Source organism: Dermacentor albipictus, chromosome 5, assembly GCF_038994185.2.
Source record: "Dermacentor albipictus isolate Rhodes 1998 colony chromosome 5, USDA_Dalb.pri_finalv2, whole genome shotgun sequence".
In the NCBI taxonomy this organism is placed as follows: domain Eukaryota; kingdom Metazoa; phylum Arthropoda; class Arachnida; order Ixodida; family Ixodidae; genus Dermacentor; species Dermacentor albipictus.
In genome coordinates this window covers 113,606,149-113,618,583 of record NC_091825.1, presented here as the reverse complement: position 1 = coordinate 113,618,583, position 12,435 = coordinate 113,606,149, and the positions used below count along the sequence as shown (strand labels likewise).

At 44.9% G+C, this 12,435-nt stretch overlaps 1 protein-coding gene across 8 annotated transcripts in view; it reads left to right on the top strand.

Moving 5' to 3' along the window:
• sif (still life) overlaps positions 1-12,435 on the top strand; it is a 251,444-nt gene that overhangs the window by 144,697 nt on the left and 94,312 nt on the right. For all 8 annotated transcript variants that reach the window (XM_065454834.2, XM_065454836.2, XM_070538773.1 and 5 more), the window contains one exon: positions 4,109-4,305. In XM_065454834.2, coding sequence (XP_065310906.2) covers positions 4,109-4,305 — 197 coding nt within the window. The remainder of the gene's footprint in view (positions 1-4,108; positions 4,306-12,435) is intronic.

Below are 12,435 nucleotides of genomic sequence, written 5' to 3'. Positions count from 1 at the left end.
GAATAATATGAGGATAATGAATACCTTCTTCCGCAAGCGGGATAGCCGAAAGTGGACGTGGAGGGGCCCGAACGGCGAGACCAGAAATGAAATAGACTTCATACTCTGCGCTAACCCTGGCATCATACAAGATGTGGACGTGCTCGGCAAGGTGCGCTGCAGTGACCACAGGATGGTAAGAACTCGAATTAGCCTAGACCTGAGAAGGGAACGGAAGAAACTGGTACATAAGAAGCCGATCAATTAGTTAGCGGTAAGAGGGAAAATAGAGGAATTCCAGATCAAGCTTCAGAACAGGTATTCGGCTTTAACTCAGGAAGAGGACCTTAGTGTTGAAGCAATGAACGACAATCTTGTGGACATCATTAAGGAGTGTGCAATGGAAGTCGGTGGTAACTCCATTAGGCAGGATACCAGTAAACTATCGCAGGAGACGAAAGATCTCATCAAGAAACGCCAATGTATGAAAGCCTCTAACCCTACAGCTAGAATAGAACTGGCAGAACTTTCGAAGTTAATCAACAAGCGTAAGACAGCTGACATAAGGAAGTATAATATGGATAGAATTGAACATGCTCTCAGGAACGGAGGAAGCCTAAAAACAGTGAAGAAGAAACTAGGAATTGGCAAGAATCAGATGTATGCGTTAAGAGACAAAGCCGGCAATGTCATTACTAATATGGATGAGATACTACAAGTGGCTGAGGAGTTCTATAGAGATTTATACAGTACCAGTGCCACCCACGACAATAATGAAAGAGAAAATAGTCTAGAGGAATTCGAAATCCCGCAGGTAACGCCGGAAGAAGTAAAGAAAGCCTTGGGAGTTATGCAAAGGGGGAAGGCAGCTGGGGAGGATCAGCTAACAGCAGATTTACTGAAGGATGGTGGGCAGATTGTTCTAGAGAAACTGGCCACCCTGTATACGCAATGCCTCATAACGTCGAGCGTACCGGGATCTTGGAAAAACGCTAACATAATCCTAGTCCATAAGAAAGGGGACGCCAAAGACTTGAAAAATTATAGACCGATCAGCTTACTGTCCGTTGCCTACAAACTATTTACCAAGGTAATCGCAAATAGAATCAGGAACACCTTAGACTTCTGTCAAGCAAAGGACCAGGCAGGATTCCGTAAAGGCTACTCAACAATAGATCATATTCACACTATCAATCAGGTGATAGAGAAATGTGCGGAATACAACCAACCCTTATATATAGCTTTCATTGATTACGAGAAAGCATTTGATTCTGTCGAAATCTCAGCAGTCATGGAGGCATTACGGAATCAGGGTGTAGACGAGCCATATGTAAAAATACTGAAAAATATCTATAGCGGCTCCACAGCCACCGTAGTCCTCCATAAAGAAAGCAACAAAATCCCAATAAAGAAAGGCGTCAGGCAGGGAGATACGATCTCTCCAATGCTATTCACAGCGTGTTTACAGGAGGTATTCAGAGACCTGGATTGGGAAGAAATGGGGATAAAAGTTAATGGAGAATACCTTAGTAACTTGCGATTCGCTGATGATATTGCCTTGCTTAGTAACTCAGGGGACCAACTGCAATGCATGCTCACTGACCTGGAGAGGCAAAGCAGAAGAGTGGGTCTAAAAATTAATCTGCAGAAAACTAAAGTAATGTTTAACAATCTCGGAAGAAAACAGCAGTTTACAATAGGCAGCGAGGCACTGGAAGTCGTAAGGGAATACATCTACTTAGGGCAGGTAGTGACTGCGGATCCGGATCATGAGACAGAAATAATCAGAAGAATAAGAATGGGCTGGGGTGCGTTTGGCAGGCATTCTCAGATCATGAACAGCAGGTTGCCATTATCCCTCAAAAGAAAAGTGTTTAATAGCTGTGTCTTACCAGTGCTCACCTGCGGGGTAGAAACCTGGAGGCTTACGAAAAGGGTTCTACTCAAATTGAGGACGTCGCAACGAGCTATGGAAAGAAGAATGATAGGTGTAACGTTAAGGGATAAGAAAAGAGCAGATTGGGTGAGGGAACAAACGCGAGTTAATGACATCTTAGTTGAAATCAAGAAAAAGAAATGGGCATGGGCAGGACATGTAATGAGGAGGGAAGATAACCGATGGTCATTAAGGGTTACGCACTGGATTCCAAGGGAAGGGAAGCGTAGCAGGGGACGGCAGAAAGTTAGGTGGGCGGATGAGATTAAGAAATTGGCAGGGACGGCATGGCCACAATTAGTACATGACCGGGGTTGTTGGAGAAATATGGGAGAGGCCTTTGCCCTGCAGTGGGCGTAACCAGGCTGATGATGATGATGATGATGAACTTGAGCTCTGCGACGAGAGCGGACTCCGCCCCCGAGTCTGTTCTCGTGGCTGCGGCATCACGAAAACAAAATGCGACCGATTAGTACTTACTTCTGGTATTTATTGGTTGCTCAACTTATGCGACATATTCAAGTTGCAAAATGCGCGTGCGCTACCGCTTTCTGAGTTTCTTTCCTTTTTTTCTCTTTGTTCGAATTGGGGCTCAGCAGGGCTCGCAACAGTGCGGCGGGATCTATCTATCTATCTATCTATCTATCTATCTATCTATCTATCTATCTATCTATCTATCTATCTATCTATCTATCTATCTATCTATCTATCTATCTATCTATCTATCTATCTATCTATCTATCTATCTAATCTAATATATCTATCTATCTATCTAATCTAATATATCTATCTATCTATCTATCTAATCTAATATATCTATCTATCTATCTATCTATCTATCTATCTATCTATCTATCTATCTATCTATCTATCTATCTATCTATCTATCTATCTATCTATCTATCTATCTAATCTAATATATCTATCTATCTATCACCCGCCGCGGTTGCTCAGTGGCTATGGTGTTAGGCTGCTGAGCACGAGGTCGCGGGATCAAATCCCGGCCACGGCGGCCGCATTTCGATGGGGGCGAAATGCGAAAACACCCGTGTACTTAGATTTAGGTGCACGTTAAAGAACCCCAGGTGGTCAAAAATTTCCGGAGTCCCCCACTACGGCGTGCCTCATAATCATAAAGTGGTTTTGGCACGTAAAACCCCATATATTATTATTATTATTATCTATCTATCTAATCTAATATATCTATCTATCTATCTAATCTAATATATCTATTTATCTATCTATCTATCTATCTATCTATCTATCTATCTATCTATCTATCTATCTATCTATCTAATCTAATATATCTATCTATCTATCTATCTATCTATCTATCTATCTATCTATCTATCTATCTATCTATCTATCTATCTAATCTAATCTATCTATCTATCTATCTATCTATCTATCTATCTATCTATCTATCTATCTATCTATCTATCTATCTATCTATCTATCTATCTATCTATCTATCTATCTATCTATCTATCTATCTATCTATCTATCTATCTATCTATCTATCTATCTATCTATCTATCTATCTATCTATCTATCTATCTATCTATCTATCTATCTATCTATCTATCTATCTTATCTATCTATCTTATCTAATCTATCTATCTATCTATCTATCTATCTATCTATCTATCTATCTATCTAATTTATCTATCTATCTAATCTAATTTATCTATCTATCTAATCTAATATATCTAATCTAATTTATCTATCTATCTAATCTAATATATCTAATCTAATTTATCTAATCGATCCATCTATCTACATTCTTTAATCCCATTTTCCTTACGTAGGGTATCGAACCGATGCGCTACTACTTGACATCGGTACCTTTCTTTTCTCTCCTCCTCCTCCTCCTCCTCCCCTACTACTACTACACCCGAAGGGTGGAGACCCGGTCTAGTTGGTAGATGTTCATGGTTTTGAAGGTCAAACACTACTACTTCTACTACTACCACTGCTGCAGGAGGACGGACAGAGTGACTAGTTGATAAACATTCATGGTACTAAAGTAGCCAAACCCCACTGCCACTGCAACTACTACTACTGCTTCTTCTACTAGCCATGTTTAGACTGTACCAGTGTCAACGATTCTTTGACGGGAAATGGCATTCTCTGTGTCCCATCGTATGGCTCTCCTTGTGTGTCCCCCCCCCTCCCCCCCCCAACATGGCGCAGGGCTGGCCGCGTCCTCGGGGAGACCCAGCAGCGCGGGCCCGTCTCTGAGTGCCGGCGGGTCGCTGTCGTCCAGGCGGAGCACGCTGCTGTCGCAGGCCGGCACGGCGTCCTCGCTCAGCGTCGAGAGCAACCACGCCCTCTTTCCGCAGGCGTCGCTGGAGAGCACCGACTCGCGCGTCTACCTCACCTCGTCCGAGGTACGTCGCCGACCCGACCCGTGCCTGCCTGCCCGCCTCCCCGTTTCTTCTTCCACAGGGTGTTCCGGAGCAATTACTAGCGCATACTGGGAGCTAGTGTCTGCGGTAGTTGAAATTGCGGCGGCCCCGTGCAGCATAGAAGTGATGGAATGAAGTGCACGAATGGGCGCAACTTCGTCCTTCTGCCTTTAAAAAGAAGGCCTTGTGACTTTGCAACTTGATCATCTTTTTAACGAAAATATCACGTAGTAAATGAAACGCTGCGTCAATGATTGGGAATATGGGCGTGAAACAAACTTATTGCTTTTATCAGTTTATCAAAAAAATGATTTACTCTTAGTGGCAAAGGATCTAGCGCAAATAAAAAAAACTGAAATGTGACAGAGACGCAGGACAGCGCTGTCCTGTGCCTCTGTCACGTCCCTGCCTTTTTCGATTGCGCTAAAGGCTTTGCCATTATGAGTCAACCGCACGAAGTAGCCCAAGAATCAGCCTTAATAAAATATGATTGCTTGGAAATTTGGGGAGATAAAACTTGACACTCAACACTACAAGTGCGCCGGAAGCCACAGACGCGACGCTCGGGCAGATCCATGTAGCACCCATAATTTATATAGTAGCTTAACAACTGCAGTGCAGTAGCTCTATCTCTCTCTCTAGTGATTTCTGTAGAAAACTCTACTCTTTCTTCTCAGCTTCTTACGCTCTCGCGCTGATGTCCGACAGCAGTAAGAACACCGGGAAATGAAAGCCTTATTATACTGCCTACGACGTCACCTGCGGTGAAAGACGCTCCTTGGTGCCAACGTAGCAAGCGATTCAACATTGTTCCGTATGGCGAAGTAGCCACAGCACACTTTGATATCTGAGCTGTCTTAAACTTAGCCTTGGCTGATAACGCCGGATGTTACTCAACAGCTGACTGTAGATTGGTACCGGCAAAGTGCAAGAGCCCGGCAGTTCGGAAGTCTGGGAGTCTACAAGTTTGGAAGAGGCCTTCATCCACAGGGACCTTGAAAGAAAGAAGAAGAAATGTCGCTTATCCTCTGGTATGTGTATTTCGGTGCTAGTCTGTGTTGCGCCGTTTATTTATCCGGAAATGTCACACGCCAAATAGCTCAGAGCAAAATTCTGCTGAAGGAGAAGGAGAAGGAGGAGTAGAAGGATAAGTAGGAGAAGGATGAGTAGGAGAAGGATGAGTAGGAGAAGGATGAGTAGGAGAAGGAGGAGGAGGAGAAGGAGGAGAAGGAGAAGTATGCTTCCGATGTGCCGGTTTATATTCCGTTCCAGAAACGCTTTCAGCGTCGTCCGGCAAATCACCGCGTCGTGGAACCAGCCCAGAAGAACCTCATGTGCGTCGCGAAGATAGCTTCACGCTGGTGTTGCGCAGTCTAACCTCCATTTTGACGGCGCATTTACTAATGTGCTGTCATAGCACGTTTTATGAATTAATCCGAAGATGGTGAAATTGTCATTCTTCGACTCATTCAAAGCTCGCTTTGACATTTCAGAAAAAAAAATAAAGCCAGTATTGGCATGAAGGCATCGTAGTCAAGTTTAAATGAATACACGTTTCAACTATTAGCTTCAATTCTGACATCGCAAATCGGGCTCCTTATTTTCGTCTATAGGGAAATATTAATACTACTACTACTAATGATGATGATGATGGTGATGATGATGATGATGATGATGATTCTTGGAGTAGTTCCACTCCCAATTCGCCTAAGAAACAACTTCCCTATATCTTTCTTTTTTTTGCACGCGTGTACTTGCTTATCTCTCATTCTGTTCTTGTTATTTTTGTTCACGAAAACTCGCTGCCAGCGCGTTAAACCGTCTGGTGGTGGGAACCGCCGAGGCCGCTCGAAAGACGAAACAGGCCTTGACGTAATGCCGTACTTACGACGCTCGCTAATCGAGCCGTGCTCGTTCCGAGTTTCGGTAACTTCGCAGTCTCGAGTCTTGTTGCTGCGCTTTAGGGTAAGCTGTGAGCGATGAGGCTCCAGAGACTTCCTTACTCAACCGCGGAGCCAGACGCGTGGCGCGCTTTTAGAGCCGCTGGTGCACCGCGAACGAGGGATGTGCTTCACCTCTGGCTCGCACTGCTTCGCAGTGAAGCAACTTTATCTGGCAAAGTTGGGATTTAAGTTTATTCCCGCAGCAGACTCGTACGTCTTAGGGTAATAAACAACACCTGACTCGCTCATTAAAGCGGAACTTACACGAAGCGCGCTTACGACGTATTTTAGGCGTCCGGTTTGCCCCGGCCGTTGGCGCGATAACTACGCGGTCGTCATGGCGCCGAAATGCGCATTCCATATGGCACCCGCTCCATTCGGTAAACGCGTGGAACGCATTAAGGGTGGGCTCGGGGATTAAAGGTGGGCTCGTGCCAGATGACACCGTATGTGTAATGGCGAGACGCACCTTCCATGTTTCTGACAAGATAAGAATACTATGAAGCAACAATTTATGAAGCAAGCTCATCTTAACATTTATATTTAGTGAACCTATGAAGCCTGTGTGGCAAGTACGGTTTTCTTCAGACGAGTGACCTGTTCTCCAACTTGGTGCTGTGGTGGCGGTTTCAATAGTTCTCTCTCAGTTTTTTTTGCATGCGTCATTAGCGCATGAATAATATGTACAGGAGTCACGGAATGTCTGAGACACGTCTGAGCATGTGGGAACATACGATGCATGAGTGACCGCCAATAACAAAGAATTGTTCGACACTTGCGGAGTTTCAGATGGGAAGTTGGAAGCAAGACAATAGACGGAAGGAAGAATATGAAAAGAAGGCTTACCTCGTCCCTCAAAGCGGACATTCGCCGTGTTCTTGTGCTCTCTGCAGCGTACACGTCAACTAATTATTACTCACGAGCTCCGAATTTTCTCTTTCAGCCAAGTTTTGCGAAAGAAGCACCAGTTCGGGTTTTTTACGCCGCTGTGAATTCTTTGCAGGACAATGTTTTGTTGAGCTGCTCTTAAACCGTAAGTTTTTTTTAAAATTGCGTATCTTATTTCCAGCCGGAAATTTAGTCCTAGTCCTTATCCTTATTTAGTCCTTAGTCCTTATCGACCGAATACGTTTGTATTCGGTCGATAAGGTGGTAAGGTTGTTGTCCTGACCTATTCTTCTCCTTAGAAAAGGCGCGTTCATCAGTCTGGAGCCGGGAAAAATTAATAAATGAGAAAAAAAAGAAATTTGTGGATGCCTTTACTTTTGGTACATTAAATGAGAAAGTAAAGTTCTCAACCAAGCTTAATCTTAATCCTTTCTCTTCCCGTTTATCTACGTTATGGCGTTAGTGGATGTGATTTTCTGTAGAGAAGTTGTAGTATGGTTTGTTTGTTTGTTTGTTTGTTTGTTTGTATGAGAGTAGTCCTGCACACACATTTCCTAGCGACTTACGCGAGCGCCCGTATGGAAATGCACAATGAAGAAAAAATAGAAACAACAGGCTCAAGGAGAGGCTTCAAGGAGATTTCTGTACACACAGCGTTTTTTTTTTCTTTTCGCCTTCCACAAACTTTTTTTTTGCGAGTATACACATATGACACTCCAGAAGCTTCAGACAAGAGGCTTCACGAACCAGTGCAAATCCATCGAGCAACTTGCCATCGGAAGCTAAATTTTGCGTTATTACGCGTCTCACAGGCACACGTCACGCGCGAGATTCAGACAGGAGGCAAAAAACTACGCATGAGTTCCTATGCCAAGCGAAAATTTAGTGCGAGTAAACATCTCGGAGGCACATATGACGCTTAGCAGGCTTCCCACATGACGTTTTACGAAGAAGGGGATCGAAACACTAAGTATAACTCGCTATCGCAATGGACAAATCGAATCGACGAACAAGTGGGACGCGAAAGGAGAATGAGGAAAAATGCGAAAGCTTCCCCACGTAGTCAAGAAGAGTAAGCCGGTGCAACTGGCTCGAATGGAATGCCCCGCGGCGTTTGCCATCGCCTCCTTTTCTTTCTCGCCAGTCAGCGTGTGAGACTCTCATGCCTACGAACGCGGGAACGTACGCGAACAGCCTTTCCTCCGAGTACGTCGCCTCTGATGGTTTTGCTTCTCGGTCGACTTCGCCACCGCAGGTTTCGCCACGCTCGATAATCCAGCGATATGTGCTTGTTCCTTTTTCTCTCTCTCTCTCTCCACAGCTCGCTGTTTTACTCAATTCACAACGGCATTCCACACTCGGTTCGAAGCTTCACCGCCCATTTTATTTTTGTCCTTTGTCAAAAATTTTATCTTCACGCCTTCGCGCCTCGTTGCCTGTGGTCCAAATTCACACTCGTTTCCTCGAGGGCTTCTGTATTTTTGTGTGTTACTCTTATTCCTCTTTCAGCTTACGATTTGCCGGTCTATCAGCGCGTGCCTTCTTTTTTTTTTCCTCGGCGCAGAGAATTTTCTCCTGACGTCATTAGAATTTCAGGCCCGCGGCTGCGTCCGGAATGCTTCCATCACTTTATTCTTTTTTTTCTTATGTACTGTTTCATCGTCCTAAAGAAAGCGCATGCAGGCTCGAAGCAATAAAAAAAAAAAAGAAGCAGGGAGGCGCGTAAGTGTTCTTTTTTCTCTTTCTTTGCCATCTTTTCTTGCTTCTCGCCACACACGGTTTGTTTTCTCCTACAAGACGTCAGACTGCTCGGAAGGCTTTTGTTATTCCACTCACCTCCCCTTGCCTTCTCCCCGTTTCTTCGCCTACTTTCCGAGTGCTTATTACCCCGGCTCAGTCTCGTCCTACTCCTTCCTCTACTCATTGTTCTTTCTGGAGTCTGCGTCTGCTGTGCTCTTCAGAATAAAAAATGCGCAAGGAAGCCTGGTTGGCCTAAGCAAAGCGCGTTCGCAAAGAATTTCGGTCGGGCGCCGGTTCGTAAACAAGGCATTTTTCCTTTTTTTTCTCTCTCTCCTTCCCCAACCCCTCTAGTTTTCTTGTCTTATTGTTATTCTTATCGCTAACGTATCTCCCATTAGGGCATGTGTTTCTGAGATGCGGTTTTCTTTTTTCTAGCTCCTCCTGTTACAGTTTGAAGCGCGGAAGATGAGGAAGGAAGAGGGAAGTGACGACGTCGAAGACTATAGATGGCACCCGTGTAGATTGAACGGAGGTATAAGCTGTGGCATGATTATGCTAATTCTTTTGTTGCTCGGCGTTCGTTCTGATTCAAACACAGGGGGAAAAAACAAGGGGGTGGGATAAAGAGAGGGGAGAAAAGGGGGCGGGGGAGGGGGGGCTTCGTCTGTCGCCGTTGGAAAAAGAAATCGCTGTAGTGAACCGCCGTGGGCTTGTGGAATGGCCTGCATGGTTTTTGCTTTTAGTTCTGACTGAGCTGCTGCTTGGCCCAGTGGAGATTTCGTTGCGTTTCTCGGGATGGTGAATTTTTCTCGCTTGCAAGAGAGAGGGAGGAGGGGGGGGGGCTTTCAGATTTTTGCGTTTTTGTGCTTTCGATTCTTGACGCCCTCTCGTTTGCGTTCAGGCTTTGTTGCTGGCCGCTGTTGCACTTCGCCGCGGTCTATTCCTTTTTGTTGCCTAGCAACTGTGGCAGCCCTGCCGATGTTTAGACACGGAGTAGTGGGCCTATAGTTTTTGTTAAGGAATGCTGAAGCGCGGATGTTCGTAAACTCTTCTGCGTTTGAAGAATGCAGCCCCTAGCGAGCTACAGCGTCATTGGTTCAGTTCACTGGGACTTATGATAAAGACCGCGATGCGGTCTTTCTTGTAGTTTATAAGGTGCGAACAAGCGGATGCTTATTTTTCCACTTTATAACTATTTGAGCTCGTAAAGACTTCGTTGTAATTCCAAGGAAAAGCTTGTGAAGTATGCTGTTGGGCTATGAGTAATTTCAGTTCGTGCACGTTGGCAAAACTGAAGCGAAATTAGGATATTGCAGGCATACGATGGCGTCAGCAAGCGCAAGACAAGGATAATAGCAGATCACTGGGAGATGCCTTCGTCTTGCAGTGGACATAGATAGAAGGATGACGAATGTAGAATTTGTATTTTGCGAGTCCATTTCTAGGTCAGGTGTAATTGCGGTACTAAAACCATAGTAACGAGAGCAGTGGCATTTTGCTCCTTCTTTTTTTGTCCCCCATTTGCTTGTTTTCCTTCAGTAGCCTTTTAGTAGTTCAAATCAACAATTAAGGGGCAGCACACGTGATAAGCATTTATATCATGCTAGTGTGGGTTGCAGGATCCTTCTGTAAATAATGAAGGATTAAGCGCAACAGACTGCATGCGGGTAAGACACGTACATACAGACGAAGAAAATAATTTCGTTAAGGTTATTACCTTACAGATACATGCGGAAAGCTATTTATCACACATCTTTAAATCCAGCCTCAAATTTAAAGTCCTAAGGCAGAGTTAGAATTCGGGCCCGCGGTTCTGCGGCCTTTTCTGTCTTTCAGCTTCATTTTAATCTTGTCAGCGTAAGGCTCTATTCGGATAGCGGGCTGCCGGCGCAAAGCTTCTTCGTAACCGATAGCAAATCCCTTAATCAGGGGCCGTTCAGACTAATTGCTAGAGGTGACGAAATCCACGCCTCTCTATATGTAGAGTGTTCACTGTGCACTTAGGCAAGGCTTCAAATTAAGTAACGGAATGAGCCGATCGCAGTGCCTTTAAGAGCACGCATGGTGAATCACACATTAGACCGAGTTCTCCTAGCAGTTAGTTCTTCGGCTCACCAACACTGGCAATGTTTTCAATCAATTATGCGCGACCGTTTTCTCCCGAAAATATCCGTCAAGCGAGCGCTCGCCCTGGCTTGATTATGTACCTGCCTGCTTTCCAGACCGCATTTAAGGCGCTCTCGCTTTAATGCGATTTCCGAGAAATCGTGGTCTGCAATTACCAACCTTGTCGTTTCTCGACACTCATCGCTTGATTTAACGCTGGATCCGCGTGTAGATCAACGCAAACGGCACGTATACATGCTCTTGCGAACACCGCGGTTTGCAGGTTGGCGTTCTAACATCGCTTAATTCGATTTCTTACGAACGCAGATAAAGCAGAGTCGAAATTGCTATGGATACTGATGAAACGATGCATCAAAGTGATTACTGGATTTCGTTTCCGAGTGATGATGTTGCTTTGCGCTATGGTACTGTGAACGTCACAGCGCTTTAGGAACGAAGAGAATGCTAAGGACACCTTATCGCTAGAGTAAACGTGTGTCGCGTTTTTAACTCCAGTTGATGTATATTTGACGCTCCTTGGCAGCGTGCTGTTGGCGTCGAAAACTGACGTAGCACGCAGTCAGAGAGAACATTCAATTTTGTGCTACTGCCCAATCATTTCCTTAAAGGAGTGAGCGCACTCAAGGGGTGAGTGGGCAAGTTGGAAAAAAGAAATGATGTAAAATAGGGAAGGAGGAATTGTTCCTGCTTGAGGCGTTTCTAACACTTCCTTACTCGTGTTACTGAAAAGAAAGCGTGCAAACACTAACGCAAGTAGAACTAAAATAACGTTTGCGTTTTACAGCGAAGCTGTTTGGGGTTAGGGTTCCGTGCATTTTTCGTGTCCGTCAACTAATCTGCGATGGATGGATGGATGGATGAAAAACTTTATTACGGTCCTTTAGGGCGCGATAGCAAAAAACAATAGCAGCAACAATGACTCGAACTACTGCTCGCGCGTTCATAGCCATCGTCTTCTTCCACAGCTGGCTCCGGTGCCGCTCATCATGCTAGCGTTCCCGTACTGCCCCTCCTTCTGCGAAGGCGCTGATGGCACTGGCCGACTGCCAGTCGGTGCGGTGATTTGGGTCTCAAATTCATTGCCTCAGTATTTCGCGAAATGAAAACACGAACATTTGTAGCGAATTTATAACACGAGTGAACGTGGATGGATAAAAATAAACGTGTGTGCGTACCTTTTGTCTCGATGACCACCGGCCAAAGCAATAAATGTCCTCGCACTTTTGTTCAAAATTCTGTGTCAGCTCTTTGTCGTGTGCTGCATAGCTTCGCTGGTCATCCGCTTTCACAGAGTGAAATGGCTCATGATTTTTTTCTTTCGTTCTGCGTGGTATCCGTGTTTGCACGCCTGCCTTTCTTAACTAGTGACTTGCTTATCTTTCGGTTGCACCGAAATCTCTTACTTTTCTGTTCC